The sequence below is a fragment of the Balaenoptera physalus genome, assembly GCF_965194825.1.
Source record: "Balaenoptera physalus genome assembly, chromosome: 2".
NCBI lineage: Eukaryota > Metazoa > Chordata > Mammalia > Artiodactyla > Balaenopteridae > Balaenoptera > Balaenoptera physalus.
The window spans coordinates 84,747,675-84,766,220 of NC_138883.1; the positions used below are offsets into that span (position 1 = coordinate 84,747,675).

The following is an 18,546-nucleotide window of genomic DNA, read 5'->3' on the forward strand; positions in this document are numbered from 1 at the left end:
CTCTAATTCTGCCTTTTTCTGGAAGAGATTCTGTTTATTATAAATAGTTACAGCAAAATTTTCATCAGACAAAACAACATTTTGTGTATGTCAGGGGAAGTTTGGTTCATTTGTTAAACCGTGGATACAAACCCATTTGTCTTGAGTTTAAAAAGATGACCAATAATATTTCCTCCTAAATTTTTCTTTTAGGCAGATCTGTTTAGTATTTCATGTGTGTACTAACAGTGCAGTATAGTTCTAGCAAGGTTGGAAGTTCTATTTATTTGGAGACATCAATAAAAGTGGTCAGGAACAGGAAACAATATCTCTTTAGTTCCTCTAACCTAACTACCATTTAAAAAACTAAATACATTACTGTATCAATTCATTTTAACAGACTTAAAGCTCATGTTAAAGCTTCAGTTTGCAGCCATTCACATGAAAGATTTTTAAGTATGGAATGTTCACATACAAAGAATTTGTCAGTGGGATTACAGTGTTGTATCAATATATTGCAGGTGCAGTTCTTTCTTCAGTTCAATATTAGACATTTTATCTTTGGATCTTCATTCTCGATTATTTCACTTATTTGTCTTACTGGTTTCTCAAGGCAGGTTGGTAACCTAAATAATCATATGAATGAAGATAATACAAAAAACTGCAAGATGAACAGTAACCAGGACCCTCTGCAGGAGAATAACAGTTATAATTCCAATACCGAAAGTGTCCAGTACCAAATCTCTTCAAAGCTTCTTTGTTTAGTATATATTTCCTCCTGAAGTACATGGGTTCTTCAGGATCACAGTTTGAAAGAAGCCATCTCAAGCTGTCTAGTAGGACAGGTGTATCATAATCTGCTTTCATGAAGCAATCAGCACCTTCTAAATAATGGGCATGAAAAAACTGAAAGGCTTTAAATGTTTCCCGCAGACTTGGGACGTCTTCAGTGATTTCTAATCACACTGTATGGAAGTCTTTACAACACTTTAGTACAATGCTGGACTCATGTAGCTTTGATATGTTTGACATTTTTCTCTAGATGTTTAGGTCCCATCATTAACCAGAAAAGAACATTAATCTTCTGATATCGTTTTTCAACAATATCTGTGTTCTCATCTTTATGTTGGGTAGCATCTGCACTGAGATTTAACCACCTCTCTACATGTTTATCTCCATTATCATCTGAATGCCTAGTGTGAGGATCATTATGAAGATTAATAGACCAGGTGTCACCCTGTTCTTCCAATACTGAGGAGCTAGGATCATTACTAAAAAAATCCTATTGCTGATACACAGATGAAAGTAAAAAAAAAAAAAAAAAAAAATGTAGCCAATTTTCTTGTTTTCTGAAAGTTCACTTCTGATTATTAGTGATAGCTCTTCTTGCCCCTCCTGGGGGTGAAGAGATGACACAAGCCTAGCAACCGCTGCTCGTATCTGTCGTAGTTCAGGGCTGCTAGCTGGGGTGTCCACTGCCACCCAGGTGGCTGAGATAGCAGCAGTGGCTGGCCTAGAGACTTCTGAATTCTTTACTAACTTCTAAAGAGCAGTATCTAAACAATGCCTCAGGGAGGGATCTCTTAAAGTCAACCTCATTTTCAGTATTCTTAAATGGCAAAATCCAACAGATAAGAGCTGAAAGAATGACCAATTCCTTCAATAATTTTCTCTCCAACATTGTAGTTATTAATAAGGGATACAACAATCATGATAGGGAGTCTTTTTAACACAATATTTTGCTTGTGATACCTTTCTGGAAAAAGTCTAATGATAATTTTTACTTCCGGGGTGGTCATTTCTAAGTTAGAACATGTTCACTTGTCTTATATCAGCTAGGTTAAGACAGGCTTCTCATTGGCAGTCACTAAATCAAGGTGATTTGTAGCTGATTCCAGATTTAAAAAATGATTCACTAGCTCAACATGCTCAACATACACAAGGCTTAGCTTTAGAGAAACCCTGACTACCCTCAGTATACTTCACTCAATCTATACTTTTCTAGATCATTTTCTCTTAACATTGGTTCCATCAAATCTTCCTTGGCACAGGTGGTCCTTGGTACTATACTATCCACATTCCCTTCACATAATGACATGAACTGCTAGGTACTGCTATATATAGAAAATTTTAATGCTTAATAGAGAAGAACACAAAGGACACCTCAGGCATCGCTGTGTAGGATGCAGGGGGCCGGGGGTGGGGCAGTGCAGAAAAGAAGGTTCATTACTTCTTTAGTCTACTTTGGTCTAAAACAAATTAGAAAAAAAAGAAACAATGTCACACAATGAGAGATGTGACTTGGTAATAATGTGGTCACAGTTTTTGCTCTTCTGTTGTCCCTTCCTCATGTTCTTGAGTTATCTTACTACCCTGCAGGCAGTGGCAACTGTGTGTGTCTTGCTGCCAGTACTGCAATATACACACAGCAGCGAAGGAAGGCTTTTGTAGAATCTTTTGGCACCATGCAAAAGTCTCAAGTGAAAAATAACAGGGCAGTATGATAGGCCCCTCAGCTGTACACTACCTGCCACAGTGGAGCACAGAGAACACACAGATGTTTTCCCCTCAGATACATACTTGTCCACTCAACAAGGGGCCATTCTTTGCTTTCCATGTCTTATTTAAAATTAAAAAGAATACGTATGCTAACGTTAGGTCTTCATTACTTAGAAATTAATTTTCTGTTTTTTCTCTTAAAGAACACATTAAACTCAGATATAGAGAAAAGGTCTCACTTAAAATGAAAGGGTGTAATGTTTACAGATCAATTGCTAAGATTGCATGGATTCTATTTTCACAGATATTCTAAGTGACCAAACAAAAAGGGGGAAATAGGGGCTTCCCTGGTGGCGCAGTGGTTGAGAATCTGCCTGCCAATGCAGGGGACACGGGTTCGAGCCCTGATCTGGGAAGATCCCACATGTCGCAGAGCAACTAGGCCTGTGAGCCACAATTGCTGAGCCTGCGCATCTGGAGCCTGTGCTCCGCAACAAGAGAGGCCGCGACAGTGAGAGGCCCGTGCACCGTGATGATGAGTGGCCCCCGCTCGCCGCAACTAGAGAAAGCCCTTGCACGGAAATTAAGACCCAACACAGCCAAAAATAAATAAATAAATAAAATTTTTTTTTTTTTTTTTTTAAAAAGGGGGAAATAAAATACAGAAAAACTCTGAAAACAGTGGCTTCCCAGAGCTTTCCACAAAGGGTACTGGCAGCTCTCATGATCTCAGGAAATGATGATATAGATACTGCAGTTGCAAATTAACCTCTAGTGGAAGAGTTTTTGGAAACTTCCTGTTTGGGGGATTCTTCATCAATAGCCATTCTAAGCTCTCTAAGCATTTAATATAGTGTTTAAAACTTAAAACACACACCACTCTTTTCAAAATAACTCTTTATGTTTAGATTCTTTTGTATATATATTTTTATATCTTTTTTATTTTTGACTGTGCCATGTCTTAGTTACGGCCTGCAGGATCCTTTTTAGTTGAGGCATGCAGGATCTAGTTCCCTGACCAGGGATCGAACCTGGGACCCCTGCACTGGGAGCGCAGAGTCCTAACCACTGGACCACCAGGGAAGTCCTGTATATTTTAAATTGCAAAATCTGAAATGCCCTCAATTTCTATGAGTTAGTTGGCTCACTAGAGTTGTACAGCATATAAAGCTTTCAACACATATAATGCCTAAGCAGACCATAACCATGACAACAGTTTCACTAAGACTGGGACAGGAAATGAAATTAATGCTGGTACTGTTTCCGCCAATTATCATTTTTAACATAGTACTTAACTGGATACAGTATAAAATCTGTTCTGCCTCCCCAAAAGATGGCTAAATGGTGTATTTCCTACAGATTCTGGTTTTTGTCTTTATTCTTCTAAGCAAAATAAGATTAAAAAGAAAAAAAATTCATATGTGTGAGACTTGCACTCTAACCCTTGTAAAACTGTACAAGAAAGGAGCTCTGGTCAGAGCCTACAGTGGGGGAGGGAGGTGTGTGAGAATGAATTCATAAAATTTTTTAACTAAATGCTATTCCTTCTTGAACTCATCACCAGTAAAGTAGGGTAGAGAACAATGAGGTTAAGAGGACAACACAGAATCATGCTGGCTTTTGTTTTACAAGCATTACAAGAAAAGGAAATATCAGAAAAACATTCACGTCAAGTAAGAGATTTTAAAAGGCCCTAAACTTCGTTCAAAATACCCTAAGTGTCATCTGATCCATGTCCTTAGCCTAGTTCCTAGTTCCTTGATGTTTCTGTACCATCCCAAAGCCAGCATTATGAGAATGGTACTTCCCTGAACTCTGTAACACAGAATTCAAATTTAATATTCACTGCAGGGTAAGAAGAAGAGTTTTACAGGCACACTCAGTGGGGGGAAGAGCTTCTCACTGTTCAGATTCATTCACGTCCATGGGTGGCAAGGAAGATGAGAGGATTGGGTTAGACCGCTGAATATAACTCAGGTAGTATGTGATTTAAGATAGCTTACCAAGAACAAGATGACAACATGTAGGTAAGTCAACATTCATTAACTATCTCCTCAGAGGAATAAGAACAAAGCCTTCACCTTGATCTGATGATAGGAAGCTGTATTTAGGAGACAGGCTGCTGGAACAATACCTACTACTTTTTATAAAACAAATGAAGGCACAGAAGAGAACAGAATGAAGGGTTTTCTGCAATAAGAGGATAAAGGCGAATATGGAAAAATTAATTCAAAGTTAATCTGGTAGCTCCAAAGGAATTTTATTCAAAATTATTTTTGAATAGTACAAGAGAAAGAATCCTGGCACTCGCTTCCAATTTTAGCATTTCCCCTTCTCTCTTCTCTCAGGTTTGTCTGCTTGAGAATAATCCCCAACTTTACTTTTAAGACTGATCTTGAACATGGAAGCCGGATTCATGTTCTCCCATCAAAACACTGAAACATAAATTTGTGTTTACTTTGCATATTAAACAAGGCTACTCTACTTCACAGTATCACAAAAGAAAGCAAAACAAGGATTTGGAGAAACAGCATCTCTTCAGCATTATGTTTACAAATAATCAAAGTTACACAATCAGAACTAAGTTGCCATATCAAATGAAAATGCAAGATACAGAAAAAAACAGAGCTTGCTATGAAAAAAAATTTGCTCATAAGGAGTTAGGACTTATGAGCAATGAATTCCGGTTGAAGATGAATGGCACGTATTATGCTGCATTTGCAGTAGCTAATAAAACTGTGAACAGACAGGTAACATGGAGAACAAGGAGAGGTGATACCAGCATCCCTTCCAATTTAAGAACTTTCATAGTGTCACAGTCAGAACCCATCTGTCGCCTAAGCCAAAATCTCAGAACAGGGAATACCAAAACAAACGTGGTAATGAAGTAACTAATACAAAAGGCATTGAGGCTCCTCCTTGCTCTGTCTCTTGAATCACTCACTCTGGGGGAAGCCAGCTGCCATGCCATGAGGACACTGAAGCAGCCCCATGGAAAAGTCCACACATCGAGGAACAGAGTCCTCCAGCCAACAGCCAGCACCAACTAACCAGGCATATAAGTGAGCTAACCTGGAAGCAGAAACTATGGCTCCAGTCAATCTTTCAGGGAACTGCAACCCTAGCTGATATCCTGACTGCAACTTCATAAGATTTTCTGAGTCGGAACCACCTACCTAAGCTGCTCCCGAGTTCTTAACCAACATAAACTATGAGATATTAAAAATGTTCATTGTTTTAAGCTGCTAGATTTGGGGATAATTTGTTATATAGGTATAGATAACTACTACAGGGGCTAATATCCACAATTGACACCCTTTTTGAAGATGTCTAAAAATTAGCTTCTTTCTGCTGGTATATTTCTCACTCCCAAGAAATGCCTCTAGTTCTCAGGTCAAATGCAGGGCAAAAATAACTAGTGTGCAATAAACTCAATGCATGATCAAACAAATTAGCAATGCCACCCATGTTTCCCAACCTCCAAGGAAAAGTCAGAACTCTTCACAAAATTCTATTTTAAATACAGAGGAAGACTATACTTCTAATTTTAGGGTGGAGGACATTCCCTCAGATAACGAAACACAAAGTTCCAAAGGGAAAAACAACACTAATACAATGCACCAAGACTTACTAAGTCATTCAGTAAACATTTATTTAACCTTGTAAGTGCAAGGTGCCTAAAATAACCCAACCACAAAGACAAGAGGGACTATGTCCAAACATCTAAATTCTGTTCTCACACTTGGGGGGAAAAAAGAAATGAAGAAAAAAAAGAAAGAAAAAAAATGACAGAATTGTGGGGGTTTTTTTGGCCATGCCACGCAGCATGTGGGATCTTAGTTCCCCGACCAGGGACTGAACCTGTGCCCCCTGCACTGGAAGCGTGGAGTCTTAACCACTGGACCGCCAGGGAAGTCCAAAAATGACATAACTGTTTAACAGCACTTTTTTTTTTCACGTTAAGCTTGGTTTCAGTCTTTCTGGACATTGTAAAATATTCTTTGTATTAGAGAAGTATCTTTCTATTAATTATAGAGCTTCTACCTGTATTCACTGGTTTTCTACAATACAAAAAGGGTAGTTAACTGGGCTTCCCTGGTGGCGCAGTGGTTGAGAATCTGCCTGCTAATGCAGGGGACACGAGTTCGAGCCCTGGTCTGGGAAAATCCCACATGCCGCGGAGCAGCTGGGCCCGTGAGCCACAACTACTGAGCCTGCGCGTCTGGAGCCTGTGCTCCGCAACAAGAGAGGCCGCGATAGTGAGAGGCCCGCACACCGCGATGAAGAGTGGCCCCCGCTTGCCGCAACTAGAGAAAGCCCTCGCACAGAAACGAAGACCCAACACAGCCATAAATAAATAAATAAATAAATATTTTTTTTTTAAAAAAAAGGGTAGTTAACCACTTTTGCATCCCATATCAATCTTTCTTGCATGTTTGATTTCCCTCTTAGCTGCCTTTTCTTCCTTTTTTGTCTTCAAATCTGAGTCTCCTCTCTCTTACAAACTCAGCTTTTAGTTAAAACTAACTGTCCCTCCTGAAATGTCTTCCTATTCTTTTTAACTGTCACACTTCATTACCTATTTCCTAACCAGAATCTTTCTCCTTGTAAATCCCTGCACCTGGGCCTTCTCTGTTATATCTGCACTCATAACATCAAAGAGCTCCTCATCTCATCCCTAAGTGTTCACTTTAAACTTGATGTAGAATGCAGCACTCCCTCTGAATCCTCTCTTGAACTCTGGGTTTTGGAAGTTATTCCTTCACTGCCAGTGCTCATCCATATCCAAATCAATCAGAGTCCATTCACCCTTTCTTCACCATCTTTTGGTTACAACTATTTCTGTTGGGTCCTTTGTACCTGATACTTGGAACTTTAGTTTAATACCCTCCTTAACACGGATTCCCACATCCAGTCTTTCCTGTTATCATACTCTTGAGATTAGTCATCAAGTAGCAATGGCAGAGATCCCCACTGATGTGCTGTAATGACCTGAATGATTTAACAGCCTTCCTAAAACCAACTACCCGATTATTCCTTCCCATGGCTTGACAGTAGCCACCAAAACTTTATTCCCCCAGGATTACAAATGTAGCATCTATTGAAGAAGGTGAGCCAAAAAAGGGCTGAAACTCTTGGTTTAGTATGTAAACCCCAATAGAATGGCATTCAAAGATTCCTTGGGAGAAAAGGTGACTTACCTTTCTGGCCTTTTTTCTCATTACTGTTCTGTATTTTGGCTCAAATCTTCAACTTGGAATATCCTTCCTCCTACCCAGGTCCCTACCACTCAAGATTCAACTTAAACAATACCATTTCTATAAAAGAGTTTTTTGTCCATTTTAACCTGAAGTGATCTCCCATCCTGAACTTTACCACTAATCATCTACCATTATTTTGGCAGTTAATTATGTTTTCTTTCAACTCTGATCTTGAATCATTTTTATTTGTAAAGTCCTTTTAACTTTGTGCATGTCTTTTTACTATATGCATGAATGAGTTTTCAAACCAGAAAATAAGAGACCATGACTGTTAACACACCTTGCCCACAATAGGCACTGATGAGGTTTGTAAATAACATTAATTACATGTGCTTTTTCTCTGTGGGAGTAGACTGACACTGGCAGAAGGCTATTATGAAAGAACATTAGAAAAACCCCAACCCTTAAGCCAAGATCACATTCACCCACTGCAGATTCATTCAATCAATAAGCTCTTCTGATATACATACAAATCAATGGACCCATTCACTCAATCCCATTGGCCCTTGGGATCAAACAAATGAAAACAGCAGGAGAGAAAGAGTGAAGAGTGTATGGAAAAAAAAAGTACTTTCTCCAGTAAATAGTGTGTCCTCCCCTCTATTAACATTCCTTACTCAATTAGGCTTCTTTTACTGCCCAGATCAGTGGTCTTCAAAGAAATTACATGCAAGCTTCACAATGTAAATAATATTAATATGTTATTATTTGTGTATCATTTTAAATGAAATAATGCATAGGTATTGGCAAAATGGATAAAGAATGTTTTAATAATGGGGGACATAATCAAAAAACATGGGGCTACTGGCATTGCTGAGAAGAGTTTAAACTAAGAAAGATAAGCTGATTCAAAATTTACATGAAAATGCAAAAGGCCAAGAACAGTGAAGGCAATACTGAAGAAAAACAAAGCTAGAGGACCTGTGCTACCACTTATCAAGCCTTATTATGAAGCTATAGTTATTAAGATAAAGTGGTACTGGTCAAGGATAGACAAATGGACTAATGGAATAGAACAGGGTCTAGAAACAGACCCACACATATACAGCCACCTGTTTGACAAAAGTGATGCTGCAGTGCAACAAGGATGGTCTTTTCATGGATATCTGTAAGTAAAAAAATGACAACTGACTGAAAACCCAGTTTCTTGTAGATCTGAATGGTAAATCAAAACAACCTTTGGAGAAAAACAGAATTATCTTTATGACCTTGGTAAAGGCAAAGATTTCTTCAACAGGACACAAAAAATGCTAACGATTCAACAGAAGACAATATTTAGAGTGATAAAGTAAGCTACAGAGTAGAAGACATCTGCAATACATAAAGAACTACAAAACACCACGAAAAATACAGACAGACTAACAGAAAAATAAGCAAGGGTCTCAAATAAGCATTTCATAAAGGAGGTTATCCAAATGGCCAATGAGCATTAGAAAAGGTACTCAATATTCATAAGGCAAATATAATTTAAAGCCACAGTGAGATACTACCACATAGAAGGACTAAAATGGACAGACAAAACAATGTCACATTCCGGCAAGGACATGAAGCAACTAGAACCTCTTATACACTGTTAATGGGAATGAAAATGGGCACAACTGCTTTAGAAAACTGTCTGGCATAACCTATTATAGATGACCATACGCATACCCTATGACCCAGCAATCTGACTACTCGATATATATACCCCACAAAATACATATGAATTTTCATTAAAAGGTGTGTACAGTAATGTTCACAGCAGCACTACCTGTAATAATAAAAACTATAAGCTACCCAAATATTTGCCTACAGTAACTCTTGTGGGGAGGACACTGAGGAGGAACCATGAATGGAAGTGGGCACAAAGGCGCCTCTGAGGTACAGTTCTGACAGTGTTTTGTGAAGTTATCAAGCTGTATGTACACTTATGATTTGTGCACTTTCCTGTATGTATGTTAATATCTCTAGAAGAATAGCCAAGGCAATAAGAAAAAGGCTTACATTTTTTAATATATTATACCTATTATTTCTTTCTCTCTAATCTTCTTGGCCTGTTGTCTACTAAAGGAAAGCAAATGGTCATATTTTCAGAATCAACTTAGCTGCTTCTTAGACTCATGAATTCAAATGGTTATTAATTAATTTCATTAGAAAAAAAATTTTAACTCTCTAATAAATGATTAGGGTGCTGGTTATCATTTCCAAGTTTTCTTCCTACCCCCTCAAGCTTTAAAGATGGACCCACATTTATATGTCAGTCCTTTTCTAATCTTTCAAGACTTTTCTTGGTCTTCCTGAGGTTCTAATTCACCATATGAATGATAGCAAATACCTCTCAAGTCATATTCTCAGGACATTTGCTAAAACTAGTAAGCACAATTTTAACTTTGTTTTCTGTGAAAATAAAAAATTTTCTCTCTGATTCCACAGTATTAGCGTCCCTGTATAAGCAAAGGAATCTTCCAGAGGATCTGTAAATTGTATTAATAATGCCAGAAGTATTTTTGTAGATTTCAATGACAACAAACAAGTCATGTCAGGAAAAGGCACAAAGCACATACATGATGAATTTATCCCACACAAAGCAACAAACAAAAAGAATCTAAGACCTTGTATCTAAATCCAACTGACAAATCCAAACATCAGCAAGACAGATAATTATTACATTTAAGTCTCACCACTGCTGTCCATACTTGAAGAGTTACCTTTGAAAAAAGACTCATTTTTGTCAATCATATTTTTGTGAAAAACTGTAAACTGGCAGGATTACAGCAGACTATGAAATCTGGAAGTGTGTTTCTGATGTGTGTATGTATGCTAAAATATCATGCATCTTAAGTTTTAGCTTTTACTTTACACTCTTAACAAAGGAATTTTGGAAATCTGTTAGAAAGGATTAGGTGTTCAAAATTTCCTTCTCTATCCTTCTTTGCAAAACAGACAATGTAATATTCTCTAGAATACTTCTTAAATAAGAAAAACTCAGTTCGGGACTTCCCTGGTGGCACAGTGGTTAAGAATAAGCTTACCAGTGCAGGGGACACGGGTTTGAGCCCTGGTCCGGGAAGATCCCACATGCCGTGGAGCAGCTAAGCCCATGTGCCACAACTACTGAGCCTGTGTTCTAGAGCTCGCGAGCCACAACTTCTGAGCCCGCATGCCACAACTACTGAAGCCCACAAGCCTAGAGCCCGTGCTCCGCAACAAGAGAAGCCACCGCAATGAGAAACCCGTGCACCGCAATGAAGAGTAGCCCCCGCTCACCGCAACTAGAGAGAGACCATGCGCAGCAAGGAAGACCCAACACAGCCAGAAATGGAAGGAAGGAAGGGAGGGAGGGAGAAAGAAAGACTTAGTTTGGAGAAATCAGTGTGAGAAACAGTACAATAGTGGTAATAGCCATACTGTAACAAAGCCATTCTTGGGGGATAGTTCTCATAATAAACTACTTTGCTCAAGTTTGAATCGGGTTTTTTCAAAATTACTTAACTTTATTTATATTATCCCTGAATAGGAGGGATATAACAGGTACATGCCAAAATATACTAAGACAGAGATGGACCTTGATCACTAACTACATGTCAGGGTAACTCTGCAATGAAATGTGCATATTGCTCTCTCAGTGACTTCTGGTGGTCTCTTTCATATTCAGAAAGTGAGACCCTTCCTTAAGTCCCAAAATGTCAGTTTCTTTCCTTTCTTACTATTAAAAAGAATGATCCAGAATCTTTCTATATGGTGACTTTCTTTACCTAGTCCCCTTGCTATTCTAATATCATGCAGTCACTGAATGCTGTATTTTTCAAACTGTGAGTAGTAGGGCCATGAAATCATTTTTTAGTAGGTTCCAACTAACATTAAGAAAAACAAAAGGAAAAAACTCTGTGCACTGAAGGAGGGTAAATACTGTTTTGTGAATATTTTGTCTTAAAAATTTATGGATGTGTAATATTTATATATGTATGTAATATCTGATATGTCTACATAACTATAGGTGGTGTAAAATATTCTTGTGAGTCATGGTCAGACTTCAAAAGCCACAGATATAATGGGCTTTATTATATTTTTATTGTTACACATGGAGCTTCAACAAAATGATTCTTCATTCAGAACCCAGTCTAACCTTTAAGGCTAGATATCATGTAAAGATTATTCTGCTTAGTTGAAAGCAAATATTTCTTAGAACAGATGTATCAACCAACTCTGGCAAGATACATTGGTATTTCAACATATGTATTTTGGAGATAAGGATGGTGAGACCAAAAGCAGAACAGCATCTCTACACATACATGATTAGCTTTCAGCTACCTGTGGCTCAGTAACTCGGTGTACATTCTAAGCCACTACAAGAGCAAAGGTCTATCCATAACACGAAATAAAAGTAAAGAGGACATGGAAGTGAATCTAACTTTGGAAAAACCAGTTTCACATAAAGCATATTGCCCACATCTAAATTTCTCAGGAAATTAACTGATATAAGGACCTCACTGAACAGGTACTCTGAACACACTACTGTATTTTCATAAAGCAGAAGAATACAAATAAGTGATACATATCTTTCAGTGTTAAGTAAGATGCAGGTATCTACATAATAGAGCATAAAAAACCCCTGGGAGAATGGTGCGCTCTGTACCAAAAATAAAACTAGTAAAAAAATTTTAACTGTAGTAATATAGAGTACCAAATGTAAGGAAATTGGTCTACAGAGGTTAAGCAACTCTTCATTAGACATATCAGTATTCACTAGTAGGAAGTCACCTTGCCACAACTGACTATATTATTCCAAACAGGCTGGAACACAATTCTATTCTCCTTCTGCATTAACGATCTTATCTTCAGAGTCCAAAAAAGTATATGGAGCAATGCTTGAGAAACCAACTGGGAAAACAGAAGAAAAGGAAATCATATGGGTTCTTCAGTATACAGGGGGCAAATAACCAGATGCAGCCAAAGAACATCCTACATTCGATAGCTGTATGACTGATGACACATTAAATTTTCTAGAGGATACAAAGAAAAAGTTCTACCTTCTAAACTTTTAATCTAGTTGAAGAACTATAACATATAAACATAGAAGTCTCTTTTTAAAACTCTCCAGTGTTACACCCATTTCATTCAGAATAAAACCCAAATCCTTAGCATTAACTTATGAGGCTTCACATGATCTGAATCTGCACCTATCACCTATCACTTATTTCCTATCCCTTTTCCCCTTACCTACTATACAATGGCAAACAATTACATGAAAAAGTGCTCAACATCATTATTTTCCATGGAAATGCAACTGAAAATCACAAATTCAAAGAAAATGGGCTGACAATACCAGGGGTAGGCAAGATTTACAACAATAAATCTCTCACATTGCTGGTGGGAGTTTAACTTTGAAAAACCATTTTGGAAAAACGTTTGGCAGTGGGAACTAAACCTAAACATACATATATGTGATGTTACAGCAATCCCATTTAATTGCGTGCCGCAACTAAGACCTGATGCAGCCAAATAAATAAAACAGTAGATTAATAAACTGTGATTAGAAACAGACAATGGAACACTTCATAGCATTAAAAAAGAATGCTACAGTGCAACATGGATGAATCTTACAGACATAATAATTGAGGGAAAGGAGCCAGACACAAAAGAGTACACACTGGATCATTCCATTTACATTAAGTTCAAAAACAGGGTAAAATAATCTGGGATGATAGCAGTAGAACAGTGATTACCTTTATTTGTTGGTTTGTTCTGAACTAGAGGGTTCAAATGGGAAGAAGTATGAGGGAGACTTCTGGGTGCTGGAAATATTCTATACCTTAATCTAGGCAGTTGTTACACAAGTGTATACACATGTATAAATTCAAAGAGTTGTACACTTAAGATCTGTGTACTTCACAGTAAAGTTATATACAAGACATATATTAAATATATATACATACACACACACACACACACACACACACACACACACACACACACACATATAAAATGTCTATTAAGTGATATGTAATAAGCTATAACACTACACTGCTCCCACTCCTCTGGGAACTTTTTGGCTCCCTCAGATCATCATTTACTTTATTACTTTTATTGATTCAAAGAAAAGGGAAGGGAGTACTACACAGATAACTGATGCTGAAATAATTGCTTACCTTTAACAAAGGGCAGCTGGAAAGGTTGGGAAAGGAGAGTGGAAAATTAACCCCAAGAAGGAAATCCTTGTTTCTCAGATATTTCTGCTGGCTCTCCCCTTCTGGCTCTCCCCAGGAGCGCAGCTGATGGAGCCTGTAGGAGGCTTTCAGAGACAGGAAAAGAGCTAACCATCTGAAACAAACCACAGCAGACATGCTTATTCAGTGCTCCATGGAGGGCTGAGGGTAGTTCATAGCAGCGAGGAACCTTGTCTCTCATTAACATGTCTCTTTTGTAAATCTTGAACATTTTAGACACAGCTCTTTCCTACTTTCAGATAAAGCAATTTCATACTTTTGTTCTATAAATTCTATCTTTGGCATGAATTGGTTTGCTACTATGAAAACGAAAATCCTCTGTAAAGCTCCTCTCAGTATTAAGGAATATTCAGCTCTATCACAAAAACTCTCATAAACACATCCTCATACTAAGGAGATAGCCTCTCCTAATGAGGTCACTATTTTTTACACAAATACAAAGTAATAAATTAAGTAAAAGCCATTATTCCAAAGAATAAGAAAAGAGAACTAAGTTTCCCTGAATACGTAAGGCAGGCTATATGCTGCAATCACTACTAACTAAAGGAATCATCAGTCATCATTTGCCCTGTAGAAACAAATAAAACAAAGTAGTCTACCTAGAAATTAAGAAGAATTGAAGACCTTCTGGTAGCATTTGGGAGAAGAGCCTAAATAGTTTTTATTTAAGGTATATCATGAAGCATCATGCAATTATTAAAGGATCAAAAGTATGATTTCCTTATAAAAATTTTAATTCTTAACAATACAAAAAGAATGAGAGGCTCTGTAAGATGATATAATATTAAATATTTAATTTCACAGTATTCAACCTTCGCCCCTGTTTATTCCCAACTGCTCTCTCATCAAACAATGAGCAAACTTCTCACCTGGCCAAAAGTCCCTGAAGCATGAGGTTTGCCATTTCAGCTGGAGATACATCAATAAAGCGAAGGAAAGAGAAACAGCTTTCTTCATTAACACCTGGAATATCAAAGGACAAAGTTAAACCCAATAGAAAACCAAGAGGCAATACTCAACTAAAGCCTGCTGAACTGCTGAACTTTGACTTAAGAATCAAAAACTATTCTAAAGGTTCCAATACAGCCACTTTGATATAAGACAGCGTGTCATATTTTTGTACTACAATCATAAGTAGAAGAGGCAGACCTATGAGATATGGCATATATGGGCCAGAGTGGAGTTGGCTCATCATTTACCTCTGGGGTTTTGGATCCTTGGCTAACTGCCTTCCTCTTTTTATCGTGCCAGGAAAAAAAAAAGAAAAGGAAAACACAGAGGTGAAAAATTCTGAACCTCTTCCTTAATACTTTGGACAATGCTCAAAGTTGAGCAGCTTCCTTCCCTTAAACTAAGGAGGAGGGACCTAAGAGTCCCACACTAACAAGAGTCCTGCATTGTCTCTATCACACCTCTATTCAAAGGGTGTAAGAAATTCTTAAGAGGCAGGTATAAAATAAAGTTGGAAGGTCAATCAAAATGGAAAACAATTAATCAAAAAAAAATTTTCATTGCTTCCTGTTATAGCCAAAAAGCCTAGCATCTATAGATGAAGACAACTAATTTACTTAAATCTTATCAAGACTTTATAAATAAAGGCCTAGCATTCAGGCAAAGCCACTAGTAGTTCCAACTCAGCAAAACAAAGAGCATCCTGATAAATCCTTGGCATACTTTCCTTCTCAAAGATCAAAACACCTACCTTTTCTGTGAAACAGAGACTGCTGGATATAGTCCGGTGCAAATGGAGAAAGAAGAACCCTTAACCACCTGTAAAGTAAATAAAATAAATCCAAACCCAAATATAAATATCAGGAACTTAACTAAACTGGAGGTTCCAAACTAAAAGAATCATTTAAGGTTTGAAACTGTTTCTACTTCTGAGAAGTTTGTTGCCAGACAAAATCATAACATATATGTCAGAAAGTACTAAGTACTTAATAAAGGTAGTAGATTACAAGTTCAAAGTGGTCTCATTTTATTTCAGAGAAGCACAATTCTAGCACTGCAAGTTGCTATATACTATACTAAACAAAAAGCACTACAACTCTGGTCCGTTTCCCCCTGCCCATCTAGTTAAGTATTAGCCTGGAGCTATCACAGACAAAGAATTCTTAAAATTAAACACAAGAAATGTGTCTCAATTTCAGTAACATTAGGCTAGATGTTGTTGATGATTATTTCGAAAGTACTGTTTATATTGTTTCTCTACAGAAGGAGCGTTCTAAATCTATAGTTCTCAAGTGCAGGTGTGCACAAGAATTCTTTAGGAGCTTGTTAAAAAATCCAGAAGCCAGGGCCACCCTCACTCGGAGGTGCAGAATGGACATACACAGCCATTTTCCGAATGGAAATGGTTTCTAGCATATTACCATTAACGATCACTTCACTTTTACCAAATCTGTGATTGTTGATTCTGGGAAGAAGATAAATTTGATTAATTTGAAATCCAATCAGTTCTTCCACAAGTGCTATTCCAAGTGTGAAATAAACCATCACAAAGCAATTTCAGTACTGAGGCATAGACATCTGCTGATCTCTCCTGGTACAAGTACATATTTGCACACAGGCGCACATTCCTCACTCAGAAAGGCAACTGGAAGTGCCAGTTAAACTCTTGATAGTGCACAGATCCTATCACAAGATCCCTCAACAAATAGTTGTCCACCCATTGCTTAAATACCTCGTTGTTGTGGAACTCACTCTCAATTAAATTTATCTACTAAGCCACAAAACCCCGAATTATACAAAAACACTCTTAGAGCAAACAGATATTAATATTTGCTCACCTGTCTCGTGAATGGTTGAAGACCCTGATCTGTCCATGACGGTAGATAAACTTTGAAATCTGGTATGGCTTTAGGGAAATATGAAATGGAGACCAAGTTTCTTGTCGTTCAAATAACTCTGGGTGATTACACACCTAACAGGAAAGGAAATGATAAGACAATATTGTCATGTGCAGACATCACTCTATGAAACGATGGAAGAATCCCAAACCCTGCATGTTTACCTTTATGAATATATACTTTCCCATTTTCATCCTTTTTTAACTGCCTTTGTTTATTTGGCATCAAGGCAAGATAGAGCCTTTTTCTCGAAGTGGGTTAATAATAAAGACAACTCCAAGGCAGATGACCTAAGCTCTTACCTTCCTAAACTGCATGACCAGATTCATGAGGCTGCTGGTGGTTGTCTGTGCTTGCTGGGTAGAGCCCATAGAAGACTGCAATAAATCTTCAATGGAAATTTTGTTCTTTAGTGCCTGATATAGCAGCTTCTGTCGGCTGGTCAGTTGGCAATACATTAGAATCTCAATCTAAAAATCAATAAGGACATTTATATTTTGAAAACAGTTTGTAAGAAAACTCAGTATCAGCGTAAAGTTGGAAACTCATGCAAGGCAGATTATGATTGGAAAAAACAATATACATATCTCTAGAAACTCAGTATCTCTATAAACCTGTGATATGGCTAATTATCCAGAAAAATGTGCCTTCTTTGACCCTCTTCCCTTGTCACTCACTCTACATGCTGTCCCTGGGCGACCTCTTACATTTCGAATAACACCAACTACCGTCCATCACAGTGACTTGCAAAAATATGTTTCCCAACATCCCCAGCCCAATATTTCCAACTACCTACCATAATAGTATCACTCAGAGTCTGCAGCAATTGCATTTGTGACATATCAGAAAAAATATTCTCTTTCACAATTGACTTAATTCATTAACAGCATTATCACTCAGTTGCCCAAACAGAAACTTCAGTCAGCTCTGATTTTATCTCTCTCATACCCCATGTTCTATCATTTCCTAAGTCCCTCAACTCAACCTGGAAATCTACCTCTAACCACCTTTTCTGACCATTCCCATTGCTTTAATACAGAATCTCATCATATCTAATCTATACTGCTATTACTGTGGGAGCTTCCTGCCTCTAGTCTCTCCTGGTTCCAAGAAACTTTCCATACAAATCTTATAAGGTACTCAACTGCTGAAAAACCTTCAATGTAAGTTACTGCCTATAGTAAAATATTAAAAATTCTCCTGTAGGCAGAGGCCTGCCATAATCTAACTCACCATATTATCCCAATCTCATCAAGTCCTCCTATATATATTAGCTACAACAGTCTGAATAATGTTTGCCAAACATGCTGCCTATTTGAATATTGCTCTACCTTTGTTCACTCTTGTTGCTTAGCACCCCCCTCCCTATCATATTTTCCTAGTAAATGCCAACTCATTATTCCAGATCTAGCTCACATGTCATCTCTGCTTTGATGCCTTCTCTAACCTTCCCTAATAGAACTACTCCCTTATCTATGTTCCCATTGTATTTCACATAGATAATCACTGCATATCTTATGATACAGTACTAGCTATTTATGTATTCATCCCCCTTGGAAATCTGAACAGAACCTGGAAGCTGCATCTCTACGGACCAGTTGCTGGCAGACAGTAAGAGTTCAATAATACATATACTATTTAATAACAGATTAGAAACATTACTGATGTTTAAGAAATTTATACTCTGCACAGTGGTTAAGAACCATATGTCTTCTGATCACCTCCGTAATGACCACTAAATAACAGACATTA

The 18,546-nt window shown here is 37.7% G+C and overlaps 1 protein-coding gene across 4 annotated transcripts in view; it reads right to left on the reverse strand.

Annotated features, from left to right (window-relative positions):
• The window catches only part of INO80 (INO80 complex ATPase subunit), a 129,464-nt gene that overhangs the window by 47,989 nt on the left and 62,929 nt on the right, over positions 1 to 18,546 (reverse strand). For all 4 annotated transcript variants that reach the window (XM_082449312.1, XM_082449310.1, XM_082449311.1 and 1 more), the window contains 5 exons: positions 17,097 to 17,264; positions 16,735 to 16,868; positions 15,648 to 15,715; positions 14,815 to 14,908; positions 13,868 to 14,039 (listed from right to left, as the gene is read on the reverse strand). In XM_082449312.1, coding sequence (XP_082305438.1) covers positions 13,868 to 14,039; positions 14,815 to 14,908; positions 15,648 to 15,715; positions 16,735 to 16,868; positions 17,097 to 17,264 — 636 coding nt within the window. The remainder of the gene's footprint in view (positions 1 to 13,867; positions 14,040 to 14,814; positions 14,909 to 15,647; positions 15,716 to 16,734; positions 16,869 to 17,096; positions 17,265 to 18,546) is intronic.